This window comes from Olea europaea, chromosome 15, assembly GCF_002742605.1.
Source record: "Olea europaea var. sylvestris chromosome 15, O_europaea_v1, whole genome shotgun sequence".
NCBI lineage: Eukaryota > Viridiplantae > Streptophyta > Magnoliopsida > Lamiales > Oleaceae > Olea > Olea europaea.
Window position 1 is genome coordinate 31,568,407 of NC_036251.1, and position 14,100 is coordinate 31,582,506.

A 14,100-nucleotide genomic window follows, 5' to 3' on the forward strand; every position below is an offset into this window, starting at 1 on the left:
AAAAAAAAAGCTAAAAAAAATTAAGGGTCCATTTGATTGCAAAGATGGAATTTAGATGGAAAGAAAACGAATTCTAGGGATTGAATTGCTTAGAAATTATTTTATTAGGAATTGTAAATTATTGTATTTGATTGATATAATTTTTCACGTGGACAATGTTTAAATAAAAGTGTTTTTAATGTTCGTTTGACTTTGTTTTACATGAAAATTATCAATTAAAGAGATAGATTTTACTGATATTGGGATGAAATTTGTTTCCATTACAAAAAAAAAAAATTCATATTTTAGTGTTCGTTTGGCTTTGTTTTACATGGAAATTTCCAATTAAGGGAAATATATATATTTTTACAATAATTCTTAAAAAAAAATTTCATTACCACAAAAAAAAAAAAAAAATGCTACACTAATCCTGGAAAATTGATTCTCACCATTTTGGTGAGAATTCATTTTCCTCCAAAACATGAAAAATGTCTATGTGGCATGAAAATATAAATTGAATTCCATGGAAATTTTTGCCAATCAAACACTAAAAAAATGAAAAGATGGAATTGCAATTTTATTTTCCATGAAATTTCCACCCTATCAAACACACCCTAATTTTCCACCAAATCATGGAAAATGCACATATGTGGTGAAAAGATGAAAACGAGTTCCATGGAAAACTTTTGTTATCAAACACACAAAATTGGTGGAAAATAGAATTTTCCATGGAAAAATGGCCAATCAAGCATAGGAAAGAAAAGATAAGAAAGTGAAGTGCGCCCCATGAAACTTACACTCAATTGAATATAAGATCGACCGACGTGAGACAACTTATTTTAAACCCCTATTTGATGGGAATTAAAATTAAATTTTTAGTGAAGTTTGATGAAATATGTGGTTAAAAAATTGTGAATCCCATAAATACATAGTTAAAATTAATTATTAATATTGATTTAGATTGAAATTTGAATTTTGATTTTTGATTACTATCAAACAAGAACTAAAATATCTTTCTCGCTAACATATACAAATTTCTACTTACCATTTCATGAAGAAATGTGGGGGTCTACCTTTTAAAAATGCCTTGTGCTTTAATGGAGCAAACAAACTATCCCATCAAGTTTCTATTGTTCTTGGCTTCCAAAAACAAACCATTCACTTAATTTTAAAAGTGTTCACTTATTTATAAGTAAATAAAAAATTTATTAAATATTTATTTATGTAGCATTTGTTGTGAAAGAAAATGCTACACAAGACATGGCAATTCTTTAACAATTTTGTTTGCGAATCATGCAAAGATTTACCTCCGCAGAAATCGAGTAGTTGAATCTTGTTTTCGTCAAATTTTTTTTCTTGGAGTAAAATTCATAAAATCATTGTAATTAATAAATTCTAACATTTCATACATATTTTTTTATTTTCTATTTTAATTAAAAATAAGAATACGTTCGTTCATTCAATAAAATTTGACTTTGTTAATCTTTAAAACGATGAAAAATAAGAACAAGAGGTAGATTGGAGTTTGGAGTTTTAAATACAAAATTTGCATAAATCGAGGACCTCGGATGTAATTTCTCCCAAAAACTTTTACATTTGATCTTAAGAAAATTCACAGAGCATTGACCGTTGACAAACATAAAATTAGTAATGATTTAAAAAGGTGCATGATTAATATAAGTAAACACAAAGTCTACAGAAATTAAAAAATAATAATTAATCCAGAGAGAGAGAGAGTGATATGAAATAATTAAAAAAAGCTAAAAAATTTAAACCCATGAGATAAGCCCAGCTCAGAATTTACATTTTAATAATAATTCATTAATCTCAATTAAAGCTTCAAATTCAAAATTTAAAAAAATAAAAATAAAAAATTGAATACTTTGGTAAACATAGCTGTCAATTTATCGTTTTTTTGTTCAAATTAAATAAAAATGATTCTGTACACGTCATTAGCAATCAGCGTGGCAAAATTTTAGCCCACAAAAATCTTATTCTGTAGAACGGGTGCCCGTACACCATGTCGCTGTGGTGATCACAAGCCGAACTTAATGCTACAAGCATGCCTTTATACTCGATTTGAGTTTATTTCACATTTTAAAAAAAAAAAATTATAGTACCATTTTGGAGTAATTAACAAATAATGTCTATTCCTTTCAATACTATTATCCAAAACGTTCATATCTTCTATTTTTCGACATTTTTCATCCTTTATTACATCTTTGATTGCGCAAACCGTTCTTCCGTCCATTTTCTGCTAATTTCTCCGTTAAGTGAATACCCATAATCAATTTTATTTTCAAAATGGAAGGGTAATATCGTCTTAAAAAATTTGCCCATTTTTTTCCCTTATGCTTACACAGATTCCTTGTGTAAATTAATCTCCAGATCAAAATTCATGCAATTCTTAAATTAAATTCCATTTGATTTTTCATTATTATTTTCCAAATTGCTATTCAAATCTGAACCAAAATAGAAGAAACACTTGACCACGTGGGAAATGAGATTTCCTTCGATAACAAAATTTTGGGTTTTATAAGAATTGGTTGTTAATTATTGACTTTATCGTCAAATCTATTGTGTACAAATTAAACACGTACCCTTGAACATTTCTGAGGATTTGAATGAATCTTGAATCCAAAGTAAAAGGTAAAGAAGTATCTTTGTTCCGATCGTCTTCTTTACTATAATTGTTGATGTTGTTGCTCTTCAGGTACTTTTCGCAAGAAAGGAAAAAAAAACTATTGAAGAGAAATAACAAGGAAACTATGCACGCATAAGGGAAGATTGAAGAAATGGGCAAATTTTTTAAGACAATATTACTCTTATCATTTTGAAAAGAAAATTGATTATAGGTGTTCACTTAACGGAGAAATTGACAGGAAATGGATGGAAGGACAATTTGCGCGATCAAAAATGTAAATAAGGGTGAAAATGTCAAAAATAAAAAAGATTAATGTTTTACACAATAATATTTAAAGGTAAGAATCTTATGCGCTAATTACCCTTCCATTTTGTGTTTAGACGTTGAAAGATTATTTCTGAAAGACAATGATCCCTATTAAGGAACAAAAATAATAATAATAATAATAATAATAATAGTTAGAGGAAGAATTGCTAATTTATTCCCTCATCACCACATGATTCCGACTTTTGCTTCTCCCCATAAAAATTGTATACACTTTAAACCTTTGATGTAGAAAACGAATTTAATCCATATTTGTTGAGGTTCATATTTAGTTCCTGTTTGGTTGAATATAAAGCAATTTTTAGTAAATTTTGATAAAAGTTGATAAAATATGTTACCAAAAAATTGTGAATTCTATGAAATATATAGTTAAAATTAATTTTTGATTTTAACTTAGATTAAAATTTAAAATTTTAATTTCTACCAAGTCGAGACTTAATTTAAAATTGAATATAAATAAATTTAGCTTAATTTATTATGAACTAAACTCCACTTGCTGTTGAGTATACGAAAAATCTTATTCAATTATTATTTAATCAAAGCATAGTGGACGTTTATGTTTGATCATTGGGAACTAGACCAAAAGCTTGAACGAATCATGTTATAAGTACAAAATTTTTTGACAGAAAATCTTTACAGATAATACATGACACGACATCATTTGAAGATGGAAAAAAAGAAAAAAAAAGAAAATAAATAGTTCATTTATATTTGGTCACGCCATTGTCTGTAAAAATTCTGTTAAAAAAGAAAAAAAAAGCAAGAACCTACCTACAATCGAGCCAGTGATCGACGCCTTATAAACTACTCCAACAAGTAACAGCCAATCGAATAGGATTAAATTCCCCATTCCACTTGCATGGACTATCTCTTGGTTACAAAGATTGTGACCAAAGAAATATTTATATCAAGCTAAGAAGTACTTCATACCACCAGGACCATTGTCCGAATATAAAAGGACCCATTGTGGTAATCTAGAAACACATCAATATATTTGTACTAGGATATTACATTTATTTTAAACTTTTTCATTACGAATTGGAATAAAGTCACTTGTACAATGTTTATGCACAACTAAGTTGACAACAAGTGTGCAGAGAAAATCCTGACCCTTGATTTAAAAACAATTTTTCAAATAAAAGGATGTGATGTTTGCCAGTTCATGCATTGTAAACCAAGTTCTAAAATAAATTGTACAAATAACATGATTGTATGAGTTGAGAATCAAAGAGTTATCGACAAATTGAAGCATCCCAAACTAGAAAGTTGATGTAGCTCTTACAATCATCGAATGTAAACAGGAACAAAACAAATATATAGCAATTTTGATTTATATAAAAAAGTGTCATCCCAAGACAAAATTTTCCTCTTGTTCTTTCTCCATTTTTTTGTAACATTAAAAAACTCAATAGACAAAATCTATGAATCGTTAATATTATAAGGAAAGAATAAAAGAATAAAAAGGTATTATAACTTAACTGTCAATAAAATAAGTCAAAAATAAATTTGATGAGTGATTGCAACAACTTTCTATTGGAGACTATAACACCATTGGTTATTCTCAAAATCATCGTCGACGACATTGACGTAAGTAATATCTAAAGAAGGCAAATCAATGATTAATAATGAAATCGGCATCAATAATTCCATCTGAATCACCAACATATACAAATTTCAATAAGAATGTTAATGGTTATGCCATTAGCGATTATCGACAAAATTCCTTTCTATGATAATTTGCTCCAATAACTTCAAAATTTATTGTTTTTGAAAGCTTTTCTTGGGAAATTTGCCTAAATCTCCCAAATTGTTTGAGTTTCCATCGCGAGGATTAAAAAGTAAGCACCTTCATCTCATGTTACCATCAATGCCCAATAACCACTCGACCAAGTAAAGGTCTATCAAAGAAGAATAATTTCCCCTTTCATGTAAAGAGAACATTTTGATAAAGGAAGCATGACAAAAAGAGAGGCCAATCAAGCCAAGAAGTACTTCATACAAAACCAAGGCCATTCTTCAACTATAAAAAATGTTTATAGTCGAAAAGATATCCAATTGTGGTAACCTAAAAACACATCAATATATTTGTACCAACATAACCCTCAATGTTTACTTCCTATTTTGATTTGCAAGTTAAAGAATTATTAGGAAACACCACTTCAAGTTTGTCTGATATTTGAAACATTCTAGACGAAAAAAGTTTACATTTTTGATTAAAAAAATGAAAAAAATGAAAATAGTCATAGATAGTTCCATATCATCCTACACATACCTCTGACCCCGTCATGTTCCATTCCACATTTCACGGCTATGTCCACATTTAATTTCAAGCAACTCGATGGCGATATTGTTCAATTTTTACAAATGGTTGAATTAACTCTTAGTGTCGTCCTTGTCGGAATCTACATCGACTCAAATTTCTTAAGGCGAGAGTCAAAGTTTCTGATAGGGTGATATTCAAATGACCCAAAATATTTGGAAAAATTCGCACGTTTTGAAATTTCCAGCAACTCCAAAAGAAATTCCTCCATATCTAAATAAGGTGAAAATAGGTAATATTGAAATTTGTAGCAAAGTCACGTAGATAGAATTTGGAGGAATTTCCTTATTTTTCACGCTATGTCATTGGCTCGATGCAGGTAGACCAAATGTACAGAAGTATTCCACCCCCATCTCCTTTTTTTTGGAAGGGATTTTCCTCTCTTATAAATTAAAGTAAAAAAGAATAAATTTTCTGTACAAAATCCTTCCATAAAAGCCCCAGTCCCATCTAAACTGCGCACACACACTCTCAATTCTCTTCAATTTCTCTCTATAAAAAGTGCGAAGAAGAAGAAGACAACATAACCTCTTCTTTGTAATCCTCATCAGATCACGACACACACACGCACAGAGGAAAATACACGCCACAGAAAATGCTTCATCCCGTCACCCCATTTCCATGAAATTCTTGCATATATTCATGAATATATAGAATCTATACACAGATAGATAGGTGCAGGGAAGTATTTACAATTTTATAACAGTAAATGAGGTGCAAGAAGCATCCGGCGGACCTGAGTAGCAGCGTCGGCGTCTGCGCCTCCTGCCTCCGGGAACGGCTGTTCTCCGTTATAGCGGCACAGGAGCAAGCCCTGGCTCAGAAACAGACCCATACCCGAGACCGAGAAGATCGCTTGAAATTTGATGCACAACCACCCCATCTTGCTTTTCCTCGGTCAGTTTCGCCGTATATATCTCACCGGAAATCCGACACCACAGCGGCCGCCGCCACCACGTGGCAAATCCATGGCCACGACCAACGGTTCTTCAGTACTCCTCAGGTGGGGCCTACTGGATCTATAACAGTTGTTGATAGTACCAGCGGCAAGAAGAAGCGTGCAAGTGGAAGATTTTCTTCTCTTTTTACGGGTCTATTTAGATCCAAATCGGAAAAACCCGACTTGAATTCGAGTCAGATTTCGGATCGTGCGGTTCCGGGTCAATTGAATTCTCGGGATTCTTGTAATGCTTCACCTTCATGGTTTTCTAACATTTTTCCCGGTCGGAGGAAAAAGCAGATTCGGACGTTTTCGCTTGATGAAAATGCAATATGTGCTCAACGGAGGACCTGCCGGATTCGAGATCGGGGAATGTCGCCTGTGAGGTATTCCGAGGAGGACGAGCATTGCCATGGAGGATCGAGTGGCTACTCATCGGAGTCTTCTCAAGGGTGGAAGCAAACGCCACGGAAGACGCCGGCGATGCGACGCGGCGGAGGAAGGCAAGGGCATAGCAGAAATGTGTCGCACATGGCGTTTTGCTTGAGTCCATTGGTCCGCGCCAGCCCAAACCGGCACTGGAATCAGATGGGAGTGCCATCGGAGATGGTTGTCGCTGGTGCAAGCGGAGAGACAAGGGTTCGAGCAAAGCCATATCTGTCCACTGCGGCGTCGTTTGGTAAGAATCGGTCACGTAAACTCGCCGATTTCGGGAGGTACAATTCTAACAATTAATCGCCATGACCGTTGACATTTGACACTTATCGCCGATTAAGACATGCTTCCATGCTGAAAAGACCATTTTGCCCGTAGTTTACGGTTCTAATACATCACTCTGTTCTTTTGTATTATCAATTTAAATTAAAAAAGCATTAAAAACAAATAAATATATATATATTTTTTAATTTATAGATCATTCCCTATGATACAGGCTCAGTAATGTGACATTTGAGTTGTTTGAAATTACATAAATGCCCTTGTATTTAGTGCGGTGTGGCGTGGTGCACTTGGTGGATGATCCATTTGTCGCCCATTAAAAGTTATTGGTTTGTGAATTATGATGGGTGATTGTAGTGGGACTTGTTAGGTTGACCATTTGATGTGATCGAAATTGAAATTATATGCACATTAAACATTGTTGTATTTCAATCCTAGTAATGAATTCATTGCATTACATGGTTGTTTGATTTGCCCACTTTGTGTCTCATTATTGATTTGGATAACTAATATCGAATGATGCATGTCCACTTGTTGTCGGGAATTCCGTAAGGACAACCATGGTACAAGAATCAGTCGAGTTGTGTATAGATCGATCTGGATAGAATCGGGGTTGAATTGGTTTTTATTTTATGTTAATAATCGTAAGGTTGCGAGAGACCACGTTAACGTGAAAATATAGGATATAATTTCAAACCAACTCGACGCAAAAAAAATAATAATAATAAAAAAAAATTAACAAAATAAAAAAAATTGGAGAATGTAAAATCTATCCCCATTTGGTTTGAGCCTTTAATTTTGGGAGACTACTGAGGGTGATTAATTTCAAGGTCAGATGGTATTTATTGCATGACCTGACTTGTAAATTGCTGGTGGGAGTGGTACGGTACAATCACTGTATGCAGGTAGGTAGTATCTTAAATCTTGCCATTAGTGGGCGTGGGGGCATAGAAGAGAGACGGTGTCGTATTAACGTAGACCTGAACCTGCCATTTTCACAAGTTTCCTAATAGCACATCTGATTCAGACGAACAATCTTTGAAACACGGCTTAACAATATCCAACGAACTAGCCCTTATTCCTCACAAATTTGGTCACATAACAGTTGAAAAGAGTGTGAGAATTCGATTTCATTTGTCCACATATGTGACAACCTCATATCTACATTGAGATGACGTTGCGCCAAATGAATATGCGCACTTTTGTCGAAATGTTGAGTATCCATAATACTTTTCACCAATGAGATACATATTATCCGATTAGAGCAGGTTATCATCGCTCCACAAAGTGTAGCTCCGCTAACAATGTCCGATTTTTTTAAAGATTGATTTGAATTTTCAATTTTGAAAACGCCGAAATGTTTCCATTTATTGGTATCAAAGTATCAAATAATATGATCCTATTTAGAACCTATTTAGGTTTATGTTTACGGTGACAACTCACATTTAATGACTTTTTCACTTACTTGTTCTTCGTTTTCTTCTTTCGTTTGTTAATTGTAAGATAGCGTTGAACATTATTAGGGGTAAAGAAAAAAGTACCATTGAGTTACCATATTTGGAAATTTGGGAAGTCCAGTTTATCAGTAATTTGTAACAAAGATTATGACATATCGATATGATGTTGAAATAAAATTTTAATTAATAAATTTATGTAAAGTCTAACAATATCAACTTCTAAATGAGGGGGTACAACAAGATATCAAAGCAGTCAATGGGTTGAGTGCTCGACCTCATTACCCTCAAGCTTGACTCGTCTATCAAGCGCTTGGCCTTTGAACTCGTGGCTTGTGGGCCGAGCCAAGCTTGACCCATGAGCCCAACCATCTTTATTTTTTGTTTTTTATTTTTTTAAACCTTCTAGACTTTTTCAATAACTATCCAGAGTTAAAATAATAATTTTTTTTTCTAACTCAGATTGATGAATCACAATCTTTACCTCCAAAACAAAATATAACTATTAAAATTCTGACATAAAAATGGATAATTTGATGAAAATTATTTATAATCATTGAAGTAGTGACACTAAAATGAACAAGAAGAAAAAATATACTATCAAATCACGGCTTAAAATCAAACAAAATCATCTGGTTTATGTGAAGAAAATTTCAAATTGTTTTAAATGGTTTTAAATGGTTTGATTTTTTTTTAAATTGTTTAAAATGTTTTCTTTTGAGAATTTGTCAAAAATCGGTCTAATCGAGTTGCTTACACTCCTAATAAAAACAATGAAATTGAAAATTAACTTAAAATAGAGGAAATTATCCGCCATTTGGAAAGAGTACTTAAACTTGAAACTTTTGTCAAAGACTCAATTCACATTGTTCAAAATAAAATTCTTGGTTCCAATTATTTACGTATTGAAAAAAAAAATCCGAAAAATCTAATTAATTTAATTACAAAAATTAAAATTCGATTCTTCTGGAGCTCGGGATTTTTATGTCGAATTTGAACTTTCCACAAGGGGGATCCACTTGAACCCAACTCAAAGCTAGATATAATTCTTTTTCTTGTGGGATCATTAATTGGCATTCTTGGCATCGAAGGGTTCACACTAAAATTTGACAAAATGTTGTCATATTTTATCTTGTACTACTTTTCTAGAATACAACGTTTGGAAATTTTACGTGATCATTTATGATGATATGATTTATGTGTTCTCTTTGTTACGAATGATTGTAAATTATGTAATAACCATACTTGGAGGTACAAAGGTGAGTGAAATCGTCTTATTTTAACGGTTTTGAATCATTAGAATGATCCATTTGGATAGGTGGGTCGTATTGAGTGTGTTGGACTCGACATGATTGAGAAAAAAGAAATATGTGATATGTTTGTCTATTTTTCTTATTTAATTTGTTCGCTTCAATGTACAAAGCATGCCTTTTAGTTTAATGATGAGAATCATGTCAATGCAAATGGATGATTTGTGAATAATTAAAACACTGATCAAATGAGCATTATTATTTAATTAATGATGCCTAATTCGATAGTTTTTCTCAAATAGTGAAGAAATAGGTATTCTGTTCTAATTTTAATTAATAGTCAAGCTTATGAGGTGTTTTGTTTAAAATGATCTACTCCCTCCTCCGCCCCATTTATATAAACTTACTTTCCTTATTTTCTTATTTCTATTATATATATATATTTTTTAAATTTTATTAGTAAGCTAGTTTTATTTTGTTTGTTTACTAATAGATCCTTATCTAATTTGTCTAATTATAATCAATTTTTTTCACTTAATTTTGAAATTGTACAAATATAATAAGGATAAACTAGGAAAATTATTGACAAAAATTGCTTTTTCAATAATATTAAATAAGATTTCTTAATCATTGTTAAAAACAAAACAAATATATATAAATGGGATGGAGGGAGTATGACTTAGTCAGAAATGGTTTATTCTGATGGTTTAGAATCTGTCTCTGTGTATTTATTTTTTAATTTTCGCGATTGTTTTTAATAAGGTCATCTTATGGAGAATATTATTAAATAATGTAATGAAATATAATCAGATATAATATAATATAATAGGGAGATCAGGGTTTAACCCATGAAAATAAGTTTTGAATAGGACTGTACTCGTATTATATATGCTGGTGTTTGTATCTGTGTATATACTTAAGTTTGAGAATTACGGATAAGATTTAAAGTGAAAATGACCAATAATGTCACATGCTATTCGTTCTTAACCCCTCTTTGATCCCCATAAAATCATATTACATCCAAATTTAAAATCTTTTCTTTTTTCTTTTTTCTTTTTTTCAATAACACATTCTCCATCAATCTTGTATTTCAAAATGTAATTTACACCAAATATGGGGCTTTTAGTCTTTTCATGTCTAATTCAATGTAATATCAGTTGTGCCATTTTGACATTGGTAAAGTAGGTGACCATATTACAAAAGAAAAAATAAAAGGTCAATATTCATTATAGTGCTCATTCAATACTCTCTACCTACATAACTTTTAATTGTAGTGTACAAAGTAAACTTACTTATAGGGACCTACACTATACTATACTATACTATACTATACTATAGTTACATAATCATAAATGACTCCTATAATTTAGGTACTCCTTAATATCTACTTATATTCCCTTAAATAATAACACCTATCCTCCATTTAAATTCACAGTTCACTTAATTAATTACTTTTTGTGTTGAATTAATTGATTATAAATGACATCTACATTATTCTACTATTATAACTTCTCTTTTGCTGCTATTATTTCGAATCGTACGAGTTTATTTTTATATTCAAATTTCATAACCTATACATTGATTAGATTGTCATCGTTGGGAAATGGATTTTGATCGTCTGCAAGGTCCGACTCAATCAACATGCCGTAATAACTTGTATCAATTTACTTTAAAAATAAAATATTGCATCAATTCGTCTGTGTGTATTGTTGTGACACGAACTTACATGATAGTCATGTGTTACTTAAACATTAAGGTCAACATATTTCATGGTTAAACTAATGATATAGTTGACAGGATGACGAGATTTGGAAGCGAATTGAAGTTGATTGATCAGATTGTACCGAATTAAAAATGAGCGGCCAATTTAAGCAAATTGAAGATGTGTAATCTAATTACAACAAATTGAAAATAAGTACCCAGATATAACACCGTTCAAAGTTGAATCACTCACGGTGCATTTAACCCTTCATATAATCGAAAAGCCTTTATATTGCCAACTCGATGCATATGCAATCCATTCGTATGAATTAAATATGGTTCAGTCCATTTGATAATTTCTAATGAGCAAACAATTATATTTTTATAATAGTAGGTTTCTAACATCTATAGTTATAATAATATATTATATTATTAAAAGTTGCATAATTTGAGAATGGGTAATTAGCACGAAGGTTCCAACATTTCAATATTATTGTGCAAAATATCCATGTCTTTCATTTTTTGACATTTTCATTTCTACCTTTCACATTTCATTGCACAGAATGTCCTTTTCATCCATTTCTTTAATAAAATCACGATTGTACCCTCCTATTCAAATAAAACAAAAGGAAAAGAAAAGAAAAATAAATAACTAATTGCAATCATAATCCTTAATTTTTCAAAACATTACAGATAAGTCATAAATTCTTCACTACCATATCTTTCACAACCCTACCAAGCCGCCACCTATAGATCTGCACAGCATCACCTTTCAGCCACAACACCCATCGGACTCCACCACTACCAGCCTCGCCTCACTCTCCCCAACATCCTCCCCCACGACATTGGTCACCAATCTGTCCGAAACAACCACATTTATAGCTCAAAATACCAAACTGTTGTATACAACCCTTCATGGCAATCCTTCTTTCGGCGCCACCCATGGTCGCGCAACACCACTGACGGTTACCCTCACCTCGACGAACCTATACATGGCCTCACATCAATTAAAACTGCCCCAAATCATTTTGTTGTAATTCTAGAACATTCGATTGTGGCAACGTCTATTTTGCCAAACTCTTTTTCTTCAATTCATGCACCCCACAACACTAAATCTCCAAATGACATCAATTGAACCATCAACAAATCCAAACGATAATGGGTATGAATCTAATTAAACAAATTATCCCCTCAAACGTTTCAATTTTTAGTCCAAAACTCTCTATGGGCGCGATGCATGGCGAGAGTTGTTTTTTTGGCCAAAATTGGTGGGTCCTAAGTGGTCCAATTTTTCAAATTCGTGTGTGAGAGGATGGTGAGTGGTGAGGCAAGGTCGATGGTGGTGGAGTCTGGTGGGTATGGTGGCCGAAAGGCGGTGCTATGTGGATCTATATGTGACAGCTTGGTAGGTTGTGATGGAAAATTTATAATTTCTTTGTATTTTTTTAAAAACTTAAGAACTATGGTTACAGTTGGTAGTTCATTTTTTCCTTTTGTTTTATTTGAATAAGAGCTTGAAAAAATGGATGAAAATGACTTTTTACGCAATGAAATGCGAAAGACTAGGGTGAAAATGTCAAAAAATTAAAGGTAGAAACGTTTTGCACAATAACATTTAAATTTAGGGATCTTTTGTGCTAATTACCCTTTGAAAATCAATTCTTGGACAATTATACCTAGTTATATTTAAATTATTGCAATATTACCCTTTTGTCTCATTCAGTTAATTTAGGTTTAGATTAATTCTTCAAGTTCAATTTTCGAGGTTATTCAAATAATTTAGGTGTAAATTAATTCTCGAGTTAATCTGCACTTCATTTTCAAAATTAGTAAATTAATATAGAGTTTAATTCCATACTTTATGTTAATACATAATACATTTATTTATTTTAGAAATTACTCAATTAATTATTAAATTCATTCTTCAAATTCATATACACTGATTAAAGAATTAAAGAATCGCCAATAGGAGATTTCGATCCCTAGACCCTTGTGGGGAGATAGGTTGTACAGTCAAAACCCCAAGGCTGTCGGAATTTAAATCCTTAGGCGAAGAAATCAATTTTGTGCTTAGAAGGTTTCGCATCAACATGCCTCCCATAAAGAAAATGTTTTTCTTGTTTTTGAGGAAAACATGGAATAAAATGTCAATCGATCATCTCAAAAATAGAAATTTTGATAGAAATAATGATATTTTTTCATCAGAAATAAAGTTAATCAAATACACCCTTAAATTCATCAATTCAAGTGAAATTCTCCATGGGCCATCAGCAATTGCTACAAGTCGTTGAAGTCCTACCATGAAGGTAGAGGATTCAAAATAAATGGAAAGAGCTACACCAGTCAACAACAACGATAGACATAAGCAACGCGTCGTCCTCTTGGAGGTGAATTGCAAAGATACATCAGCATCACCACAAGAAAAATCACTACGAGAAATCCGTTAATGCTAAGTCCACCATCGTCGGATTCACAGCAATACTTCCCCATAGAATTACCAAATGTTTCTTCTGTACTTGGGTTTCTTGTGAAACTTGCACTTAAATGTAATGAAATGAACTTGAGACAATTCAAAAGGCAGTTAGAGAAATTTATACTATATTCCAATGACTTGGAAAGGTTCCGTAGTATTTGTTTAAGGTCTTGGTCTTCTAAATGGTGTTTTGTGGTAGTTATACACACGGTCTAGTTTTTGAAAATTAAAACACGGCACAATAATTTCTTAGTGCACTAAAGAATAAAATCAAACGTCGCGTCGAGGCTAGTCGTTA

At 32.1% G+C, this 14,100-nt stretch overlaps 1 protein-coding gene across 1 annotated transcript; it reads left to right on the forward strand.

Annotated features, from left to right (window-relative positions):
• The first annotated feature begins 5,976 nt into the window (after window positions 1–5,976).
• LOC111411560 lies at window positions 5,977–12,082 on the forward strand. Its single transcript, XM_023042080.1, has 3 exons — window positions 5,977–6,886; window positions 9,528–9,637; window positions 12,023–12,082. Exons 1-3 carry the CDS (start codon window positions 5,977–5,979, stop codon window positions 12,080–12,082), a joined length of 1,080 nt encoding a protein of 359 aa, XP_022897848.1.
• Window positions 12,083–14,100: the final 2,018 nt, after the last annotated feature.

What these genes read in the sequence shown, in the direction of transcription:
- LOC111411560 (XM_023042080.1), top strand. Translation starts at nt 5,977, where the DNA reads ATGAGGTGCAAGAAGCATCCGGCGGACCTGAGTAGCAGCGTCGGCGTC. An exon ending in GTCCACTGCGGCGTCGTTTG is followed by an intron (nt 6,887 to 9,527) that starts GTAAGAATCGGT and finishes CTACTTTTCTAG; the next exon opens with AATACAACGTTTGGAAATTT. An exon ending in CCATACTTGGAGGTACAAAG is followed by an intron (nt 9,638 to 12,022) that starts GTGAGTGAAATC and finishes AAAACATTACAG; the next exon opens with ATAAGTCATAAATTCTTCAC.